The sequence below is a fragment of the Crinia signifera genome, chromosome 19, assembly GCF_055691185.1.
Source record: "Crinia signifera chromosome 19, ASM5569118v1, whole genome shotgun sequence".
NCBI lineage: Eukaryota > Metazoa > Chordata > Amphibia > Anura > Myobatrachidae > Crinia > Crinia signifera.
In genome coordinates, this window is record NC_139226.1 from 91,343,946 (window position 1) to 91,358,668 (window position 14,723).

Sequence of the window (14,723 nt, forward strand, 5' to 3'; positions counted from 1 at the left end):
GGACTCTAAACAGTCTCATTCACAAGACCTAGGTCTTCCATTACTGCACAGTAATTGTCATTTAACATGAACAAAGAAAAAAAAAGGTACCACATTTTGTGAATGAGGTTCCAAAACTGAAAAGGTGCCTCTGCCTCCAGCACACAATAGTACATATCAGAGAACAGGGCAACATGGATGTCACAAAGAAGGGCCAGCGTGATATAGGCCATAAAACCTGTTTAAACTGATAGGGTCCATTTAACCCCCGATGAGTACAGAGCCCATCGCCACCCAGGACCACCATAAGCATCCTCCCGCGGAACGTTGAAATGCAAGTCAGGTTTGAAGAGCCTGTTATATGTCCAGCACATAGCTGTCATTTCAGCTAGTGTATTAAACCAGACGAAGCCAATCATTAATAAATACGTGCACTTAAAAAAAAAAAAAAAGCCTTGTTCCCACACAATAGGGGGGGGGGGGGGTGTTTTGTGGAGTAATGGCAGGTAAATACGCAGGGGACATACAATGGACAATCTAATTCGCCCTGTACCTCTCAATCCAATTAGACATTGGTGACTCAGCTGAGCTTGTGGAAAGGTCATGTCACCAGATGCCCTATGTAAGGCAGCCTCAAGCTTTGGGGTGTATATGCAGTTTTGCTGCCTGGTAAACGTTCCCACTCAACCAAGCGCAACTCCGCAAGAGAATCAAAAAGGTGTGCAGCAGTTCTAATCCCATTACTAGAACTAATAAAGTTAATTAGCATGGGAACAGACATTAAACAGACACCAAATAAAAATAATAGTTAAATTGTACTGAATGTGTTCTTTTTGCCCTTTAATAAAATTATGTAAATCAGCAACATGGCGTATAGTGAAAAACAAACTGTAAAAAAAAAAAAAAACACACAAGCAGAAAATAAAAACCTTTAAGGCCACCAAAAAAATTGATGAAATTACTGATGATGATGTGGTGTGTTAAACTATATATAAAAAATAATAATATTAAAGTACAAACTATAAATCAGAGTTCAGAAATCATTTAACGTAAAAAAAAGGAAAAAGGAAAAAATAAAAAATCAATATGTGGGGGGAAAAAAAACGAAGGACGTGAAATATTTATTAACCTAGGGATAAATGGATGCTTCATTAGAGACGTAGGTACTGACGAGCCAGGTGGTGGTACGACAAGTACGGTTACATGTGCACACAGAGTTCCCTCCCACTACAAAGGGATAGCAGCCAGACCGGGAGATGCAGGACATTGCATAGGTCTTTCCACATGGTGAGCTCCGCCCAGATTTGGTGCGGGTGGATGAAAGGAAGGGACAGCTGGATAAAGACACAGTGAATGGGTAACAAGAGGGGGGGCGCATGGAAGGATGAGGGGTGGGTCGATTGGATGGCGGGTTTTGCACTCAAAGCTGCGTAGTTCTATTTCAGGCAGCGTTCAAAGTAGGTGGATCCTATGTAACCGCCCCGCATGGACCGCTGCACATTCTGTTCAAACAGGCGTCTGTTGTTCTGGAGAACTTCAGCGGCTTCTTTATTTAATGGGTCTTCCGGGTTTGGCTCCTAGTACAGAGAAGACATCATCAGCACTGATGGACATGCTCTATAGCTGCGATGGTGAGCCTTGGCCCTACACCTGTTATTGAACTACACATTCCAGCATGCCCTGCAACAGTTTAGCTAAAACTGTTGCAGGGCATGCTGGAATGTGTAGTTCAACAACAGCTGGAGGGCCAAGCTTCTCCATTGCTGCTCTTTAGGAAGCTGCAAGTGCTTTGTTCCCACCAACAATTAAATAAAGGACAATGGTATATTAGATTTAGTTCTAACAACACATAAGTGACATTGTGATTGGATCGCGTTTCATACTTACCAAGAAAAGATACTGCAGGCCATATATTATAGAGTTTATTGTGAGTACAGGCTTCCAGTCCTCCCTATGGAAGCACAAGGACAGAAGTATATCAGATCTACTTTCTACAAGAATATGGTCATAAACATGCAAAGCAGGGCTGTGTAGCATCAATACACAAGTCTAGGGCCAACGGAACACAGGGCCGTATTAAGAACGGAGTGAGCCCAAGTGCAGGCCCCCACGCCATGTTCCCAGGTGTGTTCCTATTCTGCATGCGCAAACTCTAAGTAGTATGATGCATGAATATTAGGGGTGCTGTCAATTTACTAAAGCTTCTAAAATTGCTAAGAGGGGATGTTCCCCATACCAACCAATCAGATTTTATAATATTCTAGGATGCTATAGACCTGGGGTAGCCAACCCTAGTCCTCGAGAGCTACCAACAGTGCATGTTTTGCAGGTCTCCTCACAGAATCACAAGTGAGCTAATTAGCTCCACCTGTGTATCTTTTAAAATGTGTCAGTGATTAATGAGTGCAGCAGCTAGGTTGTCTGGAAAATGTGAACTGTTGGTAGCTCTCGAGGGCTAGGGTTGGCTACCACTGCTATAGACAAATGATAGGCATAATCTGATTGGTTGCTTAGGGCAACAGCACCTCTTCATTATTAGAAGCTTTAGGAAATGTATCCCTAACAGTGGGTAACCAGTATAGTTATATCATACTATAAGATCTAATCTGCCAACACCACTTCTGGTAGAGAGTTCCATACTTTTATTGCTCTGAAAAAAAGCCTTTCCTTTGGAAGGTAGGGAATCTTCTCTCCACCAGCCTGGGCATATGCCCACGTGTCTTAAGTCTCCGATCTCAAAGTAACTAGTGTGTGACAGTTCTTTATATTGTTCCCTGATATCTTTGTACATGATAAGCAGGTCTCCCCGTAAATGTCTCTTTTCCAACATTTGGCTAATCAGTCCTCATAGCTCAATGACTCCAACCCTTTTACTAGCTTGGTTGCTCTTCTCTGGACATTTTCCAGTTCTATATTGTCCTCTATAATGTGCGTATACACTGAACGATATTGTTACTGATATTCAGTGATGTCATCATGTTCAGTCGAAAACAATGTGCTCGAGCTCGCATCGTTAAAGACACATACACAGAAGACTTTTTTTTATTTTTTGAAAGATTCTGAGCGATATCTATAAAAATCTCTTCTAATGTGTCTTGGGCTTTACATTGTGCCAATTACTACTTACATGTGTTCCTCTCTCATATGAGCTCATTTCTCCCCACTGCACACACAGACCATTTGGTTTCTATACGCTCAATTAACAACGGATCCCCAAACAGAGACTGTGGCTGGCTGAGCCAGGTGGGGAGGAGACACTCACATGCAGCCGGAGAATGTGGGAAGCCACAAAGAAGAATTCTGGTTCCTTACATTTTGAAATCTAGTATACAATCTTCCAATTCAGGCATATTGTTCTAGCTGCAGAGAAACTACAGACTCGCGTCAGCTCTATATAAATGCTAAAACAAACAGGGATAGACCAAACACTGGACAGTATACATACCTTAATATATTTAGGCAGACATTACCCTCTAGGTCTATATTTGGATGATATACCATAGTCTCACACTTCACTTTTGGCGGATCATGAGGGTAGCCTTGTCCCACCTGTAGAAAGAGGGAGAATAAGTTATAGTCACTTCAGTGTGAATACATCGGAATTACAGCCACTGATACACTGGACATCTGTGCTATCCCCTATGTGATGCAGCTGTGTCCTCCCTCATCTATGCCACAAGACGGTCCTGCGTGAATGGATCACCGTATGGATTGTTTGCACCAGCCATGGTTCATACGCACATATCCGCATACATGCAAACTATTCGTGGCAAACTAGTTTGGTATGGCGCGAGTAGCCGCAAAGCTGTATGACTGGAGGAACTTGTCCAGGACAGACACTGTCAGATTCTCTGATCGTGTTTAGGTTGACAGACAGTAAGTTCACACACTCAGTTTTTCAGGATTTTTTTTTTTAAAAACTTGTTCTTACTTCTCCATCCACGTTGGCATAGAGCAGTGACGGGGAACCTGAGGGCCGTAAAGGGCCACCGTAGCCAGTTTTAGTTTGAAGAGACAATGCGCCGGTTCTCCTGCCCACTCTGCAAGATAAGGGAAAGTACTGTGGAGGTGACGCGGCCGCCAATCACGGCGGGCAGTAGCAAGCTCTCGCGAGTATTGTGATGCGCCTGTCAGGCACTGCATGGGCGGGAGCATTGCGAGAGGCCTCAGTCAGCTGCAGCAGCAGCTACCATATCACGCTGTTCCCCCTTATCTCGCCTGGCGGGTCGTCACCTCCTCAAACTCCAACAGCCAGAGTATTTAAGAAATAAAGGTAAATGGGGGATGGCGTTAAGGGCCATCTCAGGGGGACGGGGGAAGCCGTATGCTAGGCCAGGGGGGCTCCTTTCCCTGCTGCTCCCGGGTCATCACTGTCCCTGGCGGCCTCTTGCACCGCTCCTCTCACCTAAACTGCAGCCTCACTCATGCCAACTTCCCCCATCCTCCTCACTGTCACTTTATGAATAAATGATAACCACTGGATCTGTCATCCATATAACCCTCACGCTTCTGTACATTAATTAGCCCGCCCTGTGGTGTTTCTGCAGTGGTGGGCAGAATGGTTATGTGTATAAAGCTCACATGCCGCTGCCCGTGAGTATAATGCCCCATGCCGCTGCCTGTGGGTATAATGCCCACATGCACATGCCGCTGCCCGTGGGTATAATGCCCACATGCCCATGCCCGTGGGTATTATGCCCACATGCACATGCCGCTGCCCGTGGGTATTATGCCCACATGCCCATGCCCGTGGGTATTATGCCCACATGCACATGCCGCTGCCCATGGGTATAATGCCCTCATGCACATGCCTGTGGGTATATTGCCCACATGCACATGCCGCTGCCCGTGGGTATTATGCCCACATGCACATGCCGCTGCCCGTGTGTATAATGCCCACATGTATATGCCGGTGTGTATAATGCCCACATGTATATGCCGCTGTCCGTGTGTATAATGCCCGCATATATATGCCGCTGCCCGTGTGTATAATGACCGCATGTATATGCCGGTGTGTATAATGCCCACATGTATATGCCGCTGTCCGTGTGTATAATGCCCGCATATATATGCCGCTGCCCGTGTGTATAATGCCCACATGTATATGCCGGTGTGTATAATGCCCACATGTATATGCCGCTGTCCGTGTGTATAATGCCCGCATATATATGCCGCTGCCCGTGTGTATAATGACCGCATGTATATGCCGCTGCCCGTGTATAATGCCCGCATGTATATGCCGCTGCCCGTGTGTATAATGCCCGCATGTATATGCCGCTGCCCGTGTGTATAATGCCCGCATGTATATGCCGCTGCCCGTGTGTATAATGCCCGCATGTATATGCCGCTGCCCGTGTGGCCCCCGAAGGGTTTTACGAATATCCAAATGTCCCTTGGTAGAAATAAGGTTCCCCACCCCTGGCATAGAGTGAGATTGTAATAGTGTGCCGAGTGTAGCGTTCCAGTTTTAGGGGCTCCATGTCGACATATGCCAACATAGACATCAAAAACTGTGAAAAACTCATGTCATCCCTTCCCTGTGTCCTCTCTATGTAATTAGATTTTAGGTACACTTACTGACTTCTGTATTAAGGCTTACCAATCTCATAGATATAATACCCATTTCACACCGCCGATTTACATAGACCGCTAACCCGGCCCGACAGTAACCCGGGTTAGCGGTTGGTGTAAACGACGGGGGGGGGGGGGGGAACCCGGGTCACCCATTCACTGCAATGGAAGAGCCGATGCTGGGATATGCTCTCATCTCCCAGCACCGCCTCCGGTGACATCACCCGCCCTGGCATTATGCCGGGTGGGGAGGGCGGTGTAAAAGGTGTCACAAGCTGGGTCGCACCCAGGTTGGAGCAGCTCCTAAAATCCCAGGTGCCACCCGGATGTAGGTGTAAAAAAAGGGTAGATCGTTAAATGTATTATTGACCACACAGCGATCATGCCGCATGTTACCCCAAAAACACACGCATGATAATGCTACTGAAATGGATAGGATCAGTATGACGTGGTGATCTTCTATCTGTACAATTATGTCCTTATATGTTCTGCCACCAATCCTGGATAATAAGTGTAACCGTCATCCTAGAGTGACAATACCATGTGTTGCGCTTAGTGCAATTGCTACGGAGTTTGCATATTTTCACATAATCCTGCAAATATTTGTTCATGTCACACAGAATCCAATCATAGTATCCTGAGCAACGAAGCATGGCAGCAAGTTTTAGGTTGCCTGCTATAGTCCCCAGGTTCAGAGAGACCGAGGAAATGTTTTCCAACACTTACAGCCCTATCACACCGGATCTTGCCCCTCTGCATCATATACAGCAGCATTCTGTGAAAGAATTATTATCATAAACAGCATGGCAGATAAAAGCCAGAGAGCCCAAACACACAACAGTAATGTAGGGAAAAGGCAAACCAGCAAAACACACGAGTACACACCATTATACGTTCTCCTAGAGCCAATATAACAGTGATCACCCGCACATCGACCGTGTACCACACAAGCATAAAATATGGAAAGGATCCAACTCAAAATATCGGAGAACTCACCTTAAAGCTGAAGACAAATTTTCCACCTTTGTAAAAGCCCTTTAAACAAAGCAAAAAATACATGTTACAAGCATCCATACGGCCATATGAGGGTTCCATACAGACTACGGCAGACAAGACAGCTGAATCCTAATTAACATCACCTGTGCCTAACAGGTACTAATCACCTGGTGCATGGCAGACTTAGTATGCGACAAGGGGACTTCACAATGATGCATGGTTCAGGAGCCTTCAATAGAAGTCCTTACAAACAAGGCACCAACATTTCTTTTGTGTAGAATCCATATCTCTTAAAATGAGCTGATTAATAAGGTAAGCCCCCCTTATACAATGCTTGGGACAAGGTATACGCCACAAATACAGGGCAATGCGGAGAACAAATTAAACCACAGAGTATCGCACATCCTGGAGCAATCAAAGTCTGCACCAAAAGCTCCCAGTGCAACGAATATCACATAAAAACATAATTAATATTTAAAGGTGTGGGCTGGGAAACATAGAATTTGACGGCAGATAAGAACCACTTGGCCCAACTAGTCTGCCCCTTTTTTTAAACATGTTACCTCAAACCATATTTGATTCTTATTTTTCTGTAGGGATATCAATATGCCTATCCCAAGCATGTTTAAATTGTTCTACTGTAGAAGATTTACTCCTGATACGGGGGGGGTAGGAGCCATGAATATTGGGGAAGACAATTTGTAAGACTGGCCTATTAATAGAAGCAATCTTGTTCCGAGTTTTGGTAACAGCTCATTGTGCCTGTAAGTTAGTGTTACCGGCAGCAGGGAGACCGCGTATCGGAGCACAAAGGTCTCTAGTAAGCCAACACGTATGTACTTAAGAACTCAAATCTTAACAATTCACTTGCGCAAATATTCCAGAGCAGCAAAATTTAACATTCAAAAAGAAAATTGTTATGGAAACTTGCGGTGACTCGTTTTAAAATGGTTTTCTGGTGAATTTGCCTTCATTACATATAAGGCTTACTAATACAGCAGAATACTAAAAACACCAAAAGGCCACAATTTTTGTAATACACAAACAGATTGCAATTTTGTGAGCTTAATATCTCATTGAAAGTATCAGCTCATAGTTACGGCAATAGATTAGTCCCTCCCCTTGTTTAGGTGACAAGTACACTATAAGGGGGTATGCAATACTCCTCTGCTGTTTCCAACAGGGGAAATAGTGGCGGGGCCCTACTCAATGCTGTCTTTACCAACAGCATTGAAGAGGGATCACAGCAGATCGAGCCTGACTTTAGAAGCTGTTGGGCCCTATCTGCTGATAACGGCCATGGATTGAGCTGTTGGATCCCACCTGCCGATGTGCTGTCGGGTAAATGCAGACGGGCCAGCATCACGGCTGTCAGGAGGGATCGACAGCCATGATCCGGGATCTCATACCCCCTAAGGCTGCGATCAGGTCTCTAGGTTTGAGGGACTTAATCTACATACATTTATTTTACACAAAGACCAGGATTTATTTTCTCCAAAATTGACCCTATGACCACCGAAAGAGAAGTGCAACACCTGTATTAACGTGAAAATAGCAGATGCCCTCTCCAAGTACTCTTAAAGAACCATACACAGTGGGTGATTTTAAAGTTCAAAAGTAGATCACTTTTCCCATGTTGCGAGCTCCTGTATCGTCCCGAGCTGCCACCCTGTACTACAGGACCAGTGAGCCACTTTCCACAATCTCCCACTCTGGGCAGTGGTTCACCCCATGTGACACTTGCTCAGTGTGTATGCACTGAGTGATTTATTGGCCTGATATTTTCAAAACCTTGTTCATGGCCAAAAACGCCCAGTGTGTACACACAAAGGCCCTTATTCAGGTCTGATTGCAGTACAAATTTGTTTGGAAAATGGGCAAAACCATGTGCACTGCAGGTGAGGCAGATGTAACATGTGCTGAGAGAGTTAAATTTGGGTGGGGTGTGTTGAAACTGAAATCTAAATTGCAGTGTAAAAATAATGCAGCCAGTATTTACCCTGCACAGAAACTAAATAACTCACACAAATCTAACTCTCTCTGCACATGTTACATCTTCCCCACCTGCAGTGTACAAGGTTTTGCCCATTTTCCAAACAAATTTGTACTGCGCTCAGATTGGAATAAAGGCCAATGCGTGAACATAAAAGGATCGGTAGAGACACTTACCTCATCGGGGCAGATGACTAGTTTGAAATTAAGAAGGTCGTCGTGGTCTGAAAACTCTATTTCACATGTTTTCGGCAAATTCAGTTCATTAATATCTGCAAAACAAAGCACCAGGTCTATGAACGCTGAGAGCAATATTTCTGTTATTATTCCCCAGTCCGGTAATTCAATACAACTCTGCCGATGGGAGTACAGTAAGTGCCGCAGGTCTTTTTTTTGTTTTGTTTAAACATTCAATACCACAAAATGAAAAGATTTAGTAGCCTGCATGTAAGCTACTTGGTTAATTTGTTCCTTTGTAGCAGTAACCTGACCCTCAAGCATACAGAGGATCCTGTTGATAGGGGTCTCAAAGATGAACTTTACTTCATAGGTATTGAGTAGTCAGAATTTATTTTTGCACCTTATTACTTTGAGCTTCATATTACGACTGCACACCAAATGCAGAAGGAAGTGCATCAATCCAAAACCAGTGCTGATCCTCTCTATTTCCTGGTGTGCCGCTTTCTGATGTGGTGCTGCTAGCACAGTGTGGTCTGTATATCAGTGCTGAGAAACAGACCAGCCTGTGCTAAAAGCACCACAGCAGAAACTAACATTCCAGGCAGGAAAGAGGAACTGTAAGGCTTTTGAAAGGGGCATGAATGCACACTATGTCACATACATGTATGGATAGTCAAACCCAAATATCCTGGCCATTTGGTGACCTTACCAAATTATTGAGTCTAGAACTCGAGTTCGAGAGGCCTCCACTCTAGAATCCACCAAAAATACTTATTTAGGGTACACGCAAAGACGAATCGTCCATCCTGCCGACCCATCTGATGATTGGCAAGTGCATACACCCATACATTTGCCCGATCAGACATGCATGACCTAACTGGCCAGGTCCAAATTTGGCACCGTCCCCAATGGCCAGGGTGCGCACGTGCAAACCCCTGGCACGATTCATGGGCATGCTCATAAAAATGGTGGGCGTAACCCTGCAGGCGTGTCCCAATCAAATCGCAAGCAAAATCGCACCGTGTATACCCACTAGAACACCACATAAAGTTGGGAAAGTAGTTTAAAAAACAAACCATCCATCTTATTACATATAAAACAAATGTATACAAATAAACACTACTGTATAGTATAGCAAGAATTGTTCAGTCTTGCCGTTCTGCGGAAAAAACGTGAAATAGTGACTATTTCCGCACAGAATAGACAGAATTCACATTCCATCTTTCATTTTTATTTTTCCAGTTTTCAGAAACAATAGAAAAAACGGAAAAGGTGCAAAATCACGTGTTTTTCTGCGGAAAAGGCCAGTAAATTCATAATTTAGCAGCCGTTTCCGGGAAAGCATCTTTGTCTTTCAAAGAATCTGCAGACACGAATACTGGCCGTTTCCTTGGAGAAATTGGCCGTGATTAAATACTCAAATCCCATTATTTTTCATTAATCATTAAATACCCCCCATATTGTCATTTAAATGATTCTTGCCTGGATATAAGCTACTATTGGTAGTTTAAATGGATACACAATATAGTGTCTGTTTTTGTAACAATTTGTATTATATGCAAAAAATATATATTTTTAAACCACTTTCCCAATTTTCTTTATACTGTATATCATGTGGCTTACACTGTTGTGGTTTCTATACTGTTTCGCATTGGTAATGTTTTCATACACCGGAATCTGAAATTAGCAGCAGCTATGATTTAATGCATAACATACCCCCAAAAGGTATTTACCATATCATTTTATTTTTGGATTTACTGTAGAGCACCCAGGGATTTTTCAATACTGGATCCAGTGGTCTTACCTGCAATTATTGCATATCGCAGGCACAAAAGTGGAAACCCAAGCCAGTATAAGGGAAGGGAATAGATTTTTACCAAGTGACATGCGACTGAGCAATTTGAAATGAGACCTTTTTGTGCGTGTGCAAACGACTTACGTTGAGGGATGAGGAATGCAAGAGGCCAGGAAGGGTGCTGGTTTAGGTGGATAAATGAAGGGGTCAATTGTGAACTCAAATGGAAGGAAACCAGTGGCATTCGCTAAAGAGTAATAGAGGTGAACGATAAATTTAGAAGAGATAGCTGCATGCTCTCTGGGATATCCAATTATAATAAAAATGCATGCTGGGTTTTCAGCTCTGAAAACCCTGCGGTGCGATGGAAAACAAATACATGCCATTCCACAGTTTTCCCCTCCATCTTTTCACTGGGGAGGTGACTGCTGGGAGATGTAGTTCTAGGAGCAAAAGAGTCGGTCGCGGTGGGCGGCTGATGTCACATGGCGTCAGCCTCCAATTCAGAGAAAACCATGCAGGCAAAGAGTAAAGGAGCCATATACGGTCCGTTGTGTATGGCTCCATTCTGTACTATGCGATGCGCGCTGCAGCGCATCACATAGTACGGTACAAAAAGTATGTGCTGCACATACTTTTTGTACTAGGTACACATTGGATCGGATCGCAGTGCATGCACTAGGAATCCGATCCGATGTGTGCTAATTAAGTCCCAAACGGATCCGTAAAAAGGGACCGTGTATGGGCTGCTTTAGTCCTGGGCTTCTTTTTGGCTGTGTGCAGAGGAATAGGAAAACACGGTACTTGTTTCCTAGCACGGCCACACCGATTCAGATCGGGGTGGTCGTGTCGGAAAAATCGGGTCGATCGCATCGCATGCGATTTGGTCGCATGCGATGCGATCGACGCGACCGACTTTTGACCCGATTTTTTTCATTGAATCCAATGTAAATTGGGTCCCTGGGACCCAATTTTACATTGGATTAAATGAAAAAAATTCCCAACCCCCCCAAATTTAAGCGCGTTAACCCCAGCCCACGATAGACGCCAACCCGAAGCGTGGCGAGCGCAGCGAGCCCGCGAGGGGCGGCGGTACGCGTCCTCCGACCTTTTCATGCCCTACTATCCACGTCGGCGTGGAGTGAGAATAGAATAGTGTGGCGAGCGCAGCGAGCCACCGAGCCCGAAGCGTGGCGAGCGCAGCGAGCCCCGCGAGGGGACGTGGATACCTTCACAGGTAAACGCGTCCCTTCGCGGGCTTCACAGGTGTCTGCGTCGCCACGGACACCTGTGAAGCCCGCAAGGGGACGCGTATACCTGTGAAGGTATCCGCGTGCGCTCGCCACGCTTCGGGCTCGGCGGCTCGCTGCGCTCGCCACACTATTCTATTCTCACTCCACGCCGACGTGGATAGTAGGGCATGAAAAGGTCGGAGGACGCGTACCGCCGCCCCTCGCGGGCTCGCTGCGCTCGCCACGCTTTGGGTTGGCGTCTATCGTGGGGTGACGACGGGGACATCTATAATGTGAAATGGGTCATATTGGCCCATTTCACATTTTTACAGCATTTCAATGTTAAAAAATATTTTAACATTGAAGCCTTTGCAAAAATCGGGTGCATCGCGTCGCATCGCGTCGGGACCAATGTTAATGGTCCCGACCGACGCGATGCCCCCGATATTTTACCTTTTCCGACAAGATTTCAATGTTAAAATATTTTTTAACATTGAAGCCTATGGAAATATCGGGGGCATCGCGTCGGTCGCGTCGGGACCAATGTTAATGGTCCCGACCGACGCGATGCCCCCGATATTGTCTCCTAGCCGGCAAAATGGACCTGATTTCAAAAGAAATCGGGTCCATCGGGGGTAATCGTGTCCCTTAAGTAAGGGACACGATTACTTAAGATTGTGGCCGTGCTAGGAAACAAGTACCGAAAACACAAACTGTTTAGACCGGATTTGAGAACCTGCACTCCGGTAGCGTTAAATCTACCTGTGCAGTTCCTCTGTCCTGCCTGAGGTGTTGCGGTCTGCTTTGGTGTTTCTGGTACAGTCTGATCTGTATTCAGATACAGGCCGCAATGTGATAGAGAAACCACAGCAGACAGCTACACCCCAGGCAGGAAAGAGGAACTGCAAAGGCTTTAAAGATGCAGGGTGCTAAAATGAAAACATCAGAGAAATCATATATGACTCACCAGCGCCATCCAACATGGATCATTGGCCTTCCAACCAGTATTTTACCATTGGCTAAAGCATAGGCTGGGAATCTGCTATCGCCATAACTGCCCCATAGTGTCCCTACCTCTGAAGCACCACACCGTAGATTTGTGGACCATCTCCCCTGGAAATTTGTACTTGGCTCCAACCCGGATTGAGAACCCTTCCAGATTGGTGGCTCTAGCTGGATTACTGCCAGGCTGGTGACATCACCAGGTGTGCCCCCACCCAATACGCTCATCCTGCCGACATGGGCACCACCGCAGGGAGTGGGATGTAAGATGCTGATACTACCTTCTGTTACTAGTGGCAGGGTAGGTAGCCCTGGTCTCTCCAGCTGTTGTGGAACTACAAGTCCCAGCCTGAGGCACTACAGGTACACCCCAGGGGTGGGGAGTGTGTGGGAGGTATGAGGGTGCTGGCAATGTGCCGCCCCCCGGTGGTGGAGGCAGGGAGGGCAGGAAGGCAACTAGGCCCCGCTCTCACCTTTCTGGATGCGCAGCTGCGCCGCTGACGCCTTCTTGCTGCTGCCCTTGGTGCCGCCGCCACCGGCCGACTCCTCCTCCTTCTTCTGCTGCTTCAGGGAGAACAGTTTGATCATGGTCGCTGGATCCCCCCGCGGGCCGCCCCTCAGCTCTCCTCCGGCTCTCCCTGTGTCCCGCACCGGGGCAGCTCCCGGCCTCCCTCCGTCCTTTCCTCCCCTCACCTACAGGGGGCTCGGAGGACGCTGCTCGCACTAGGCCGCTGCTGCTGCTGCTACACTCACTGCCTCTCCCCGGAGCCCGGCAGCGGAAACACTGATCACTGATCTCCGCCCGGCCGCCCCAGCACTGGCTGCTGTGCTGCCGCTACTGCGCAGCTTCGGAAGCGCTCGGAGGAGCACGCGCTCGGCAATCTCCGGAAACGCTAGGAGCAACCGCTCGGCAATCTCCGGACGTGTTCGGGAATACTTCGGCACTGCGCCGCTCGGGAAACGCCGTAAGAGCATGAAAGCCAGAGCGACGTTTGGCAACGTCACAGGGTCAGGTGAATCCCGGAAGTGATGCAGCATGCTGCTTGGTGATTGGTTGATTTTATATAACGATAGAAATTTAGAGCTCTATCTATATATATATTATGGTAAAAGTGTGTGTGTAATCTATATATATATATATATATTTTTTTTCATATATAATATCAAAATGTTTTTGTACTTCCTCAACTTTGTGGCCACTGCTACGCCACTTAGTTACGTTAGCCGCTATATTCACCATTGTCCCCAGCTACGTAAGGATTTTTGTTGAGGGAAACCGTTACAAATCCTCTGTCCACGCCACCATCTATTACCTTTAGTAAAGTTGTGGCAAGCGGAGCGAAGCGAGCTACTGAGACAGAAGCGTGGTGAGCGAAGCGTAGGGTTACCAACTCATCCCTTTAATTCGGGACACATATTAATTACACAGGTTCTGTGGCAGTTTAAAACCATGCGAAATGGAGTCTTGAAGTGTGGCAGTTTAAAACATACTTGCCTACCCTCCCGCATTCAGTGGGAGGCTCCCTACTTTCACCCGCAAACCCCCTGTATCCTCCCGGTTTTCTGGAACCCTCTATTAAAAGACGGACGGCGCAATGCACATGCGCGAGTCCTGAAATAGTGGTGGTCAGAGAGAACATTGCAGCCGGACACCGCGCTGGCCGAGCTGCTGTGCGTCGCTGAGAGGAAATCACTGTATGTGACTAATCGGGAGGAGCAGAGACCAGAGCTGGCAGCTCTGCTTGCCGGAGGCTGGCCCCGCCCACCACACACAGAGCAGCAGGCTCAGTCAGTGCATCAGACCAGCTCTCCGTGTTCCTCTGACTGTGGTCAGCTGCCTCCTCCACCACACTCCCAGGTGTCTGCCTCCCAGCAAAGGAGCATCAACACTGCCAGGTGAGTATTTAATGGGGGAAAGGGGGCTGTGTGTAATGTAATACAGTGAAGTGTGTGTACTGTCTGTAATAAGGGAATGG

The 14,723-nt window shown here is 46.5% G+C and overlaps 1 protein-coding gene across 1 annotated transcript; it reads right to left on the reverse strand.

Annotated features, from left to right (window-relative positions):
- Nucleotides 1-464: 464 nt before the first annotated feature.
- UBE2M (ubiquitin conjugating enzyme E2 M) lies at nt 465-13,692 on the reverse strand. Its single transcript, XM_083162904.1, has 6 exons — nt 13,221-13,692; nt 8,716-8,810; nt 6,547-6,585; nt 3,425-3,528; nt 1,867-1,930; nt 465-1,556 (listed from the first exon to the last, which is right to left on the reverse strand). The coding sequence occupies exons 1-6, from the start codon at nt 13,333-13,335 to the stop codon at nt 1,416-1,418; spliced, it is 558 nt and encodes a 185-aa protein (XP_083019030.1). The 5' UTR covers nt 13,336-13,692; the 3' UTR covers nt 465-1,415.
- Between the last annotated feature and the right edge of the window lie 1,031 nt (nt 13,693-14,723).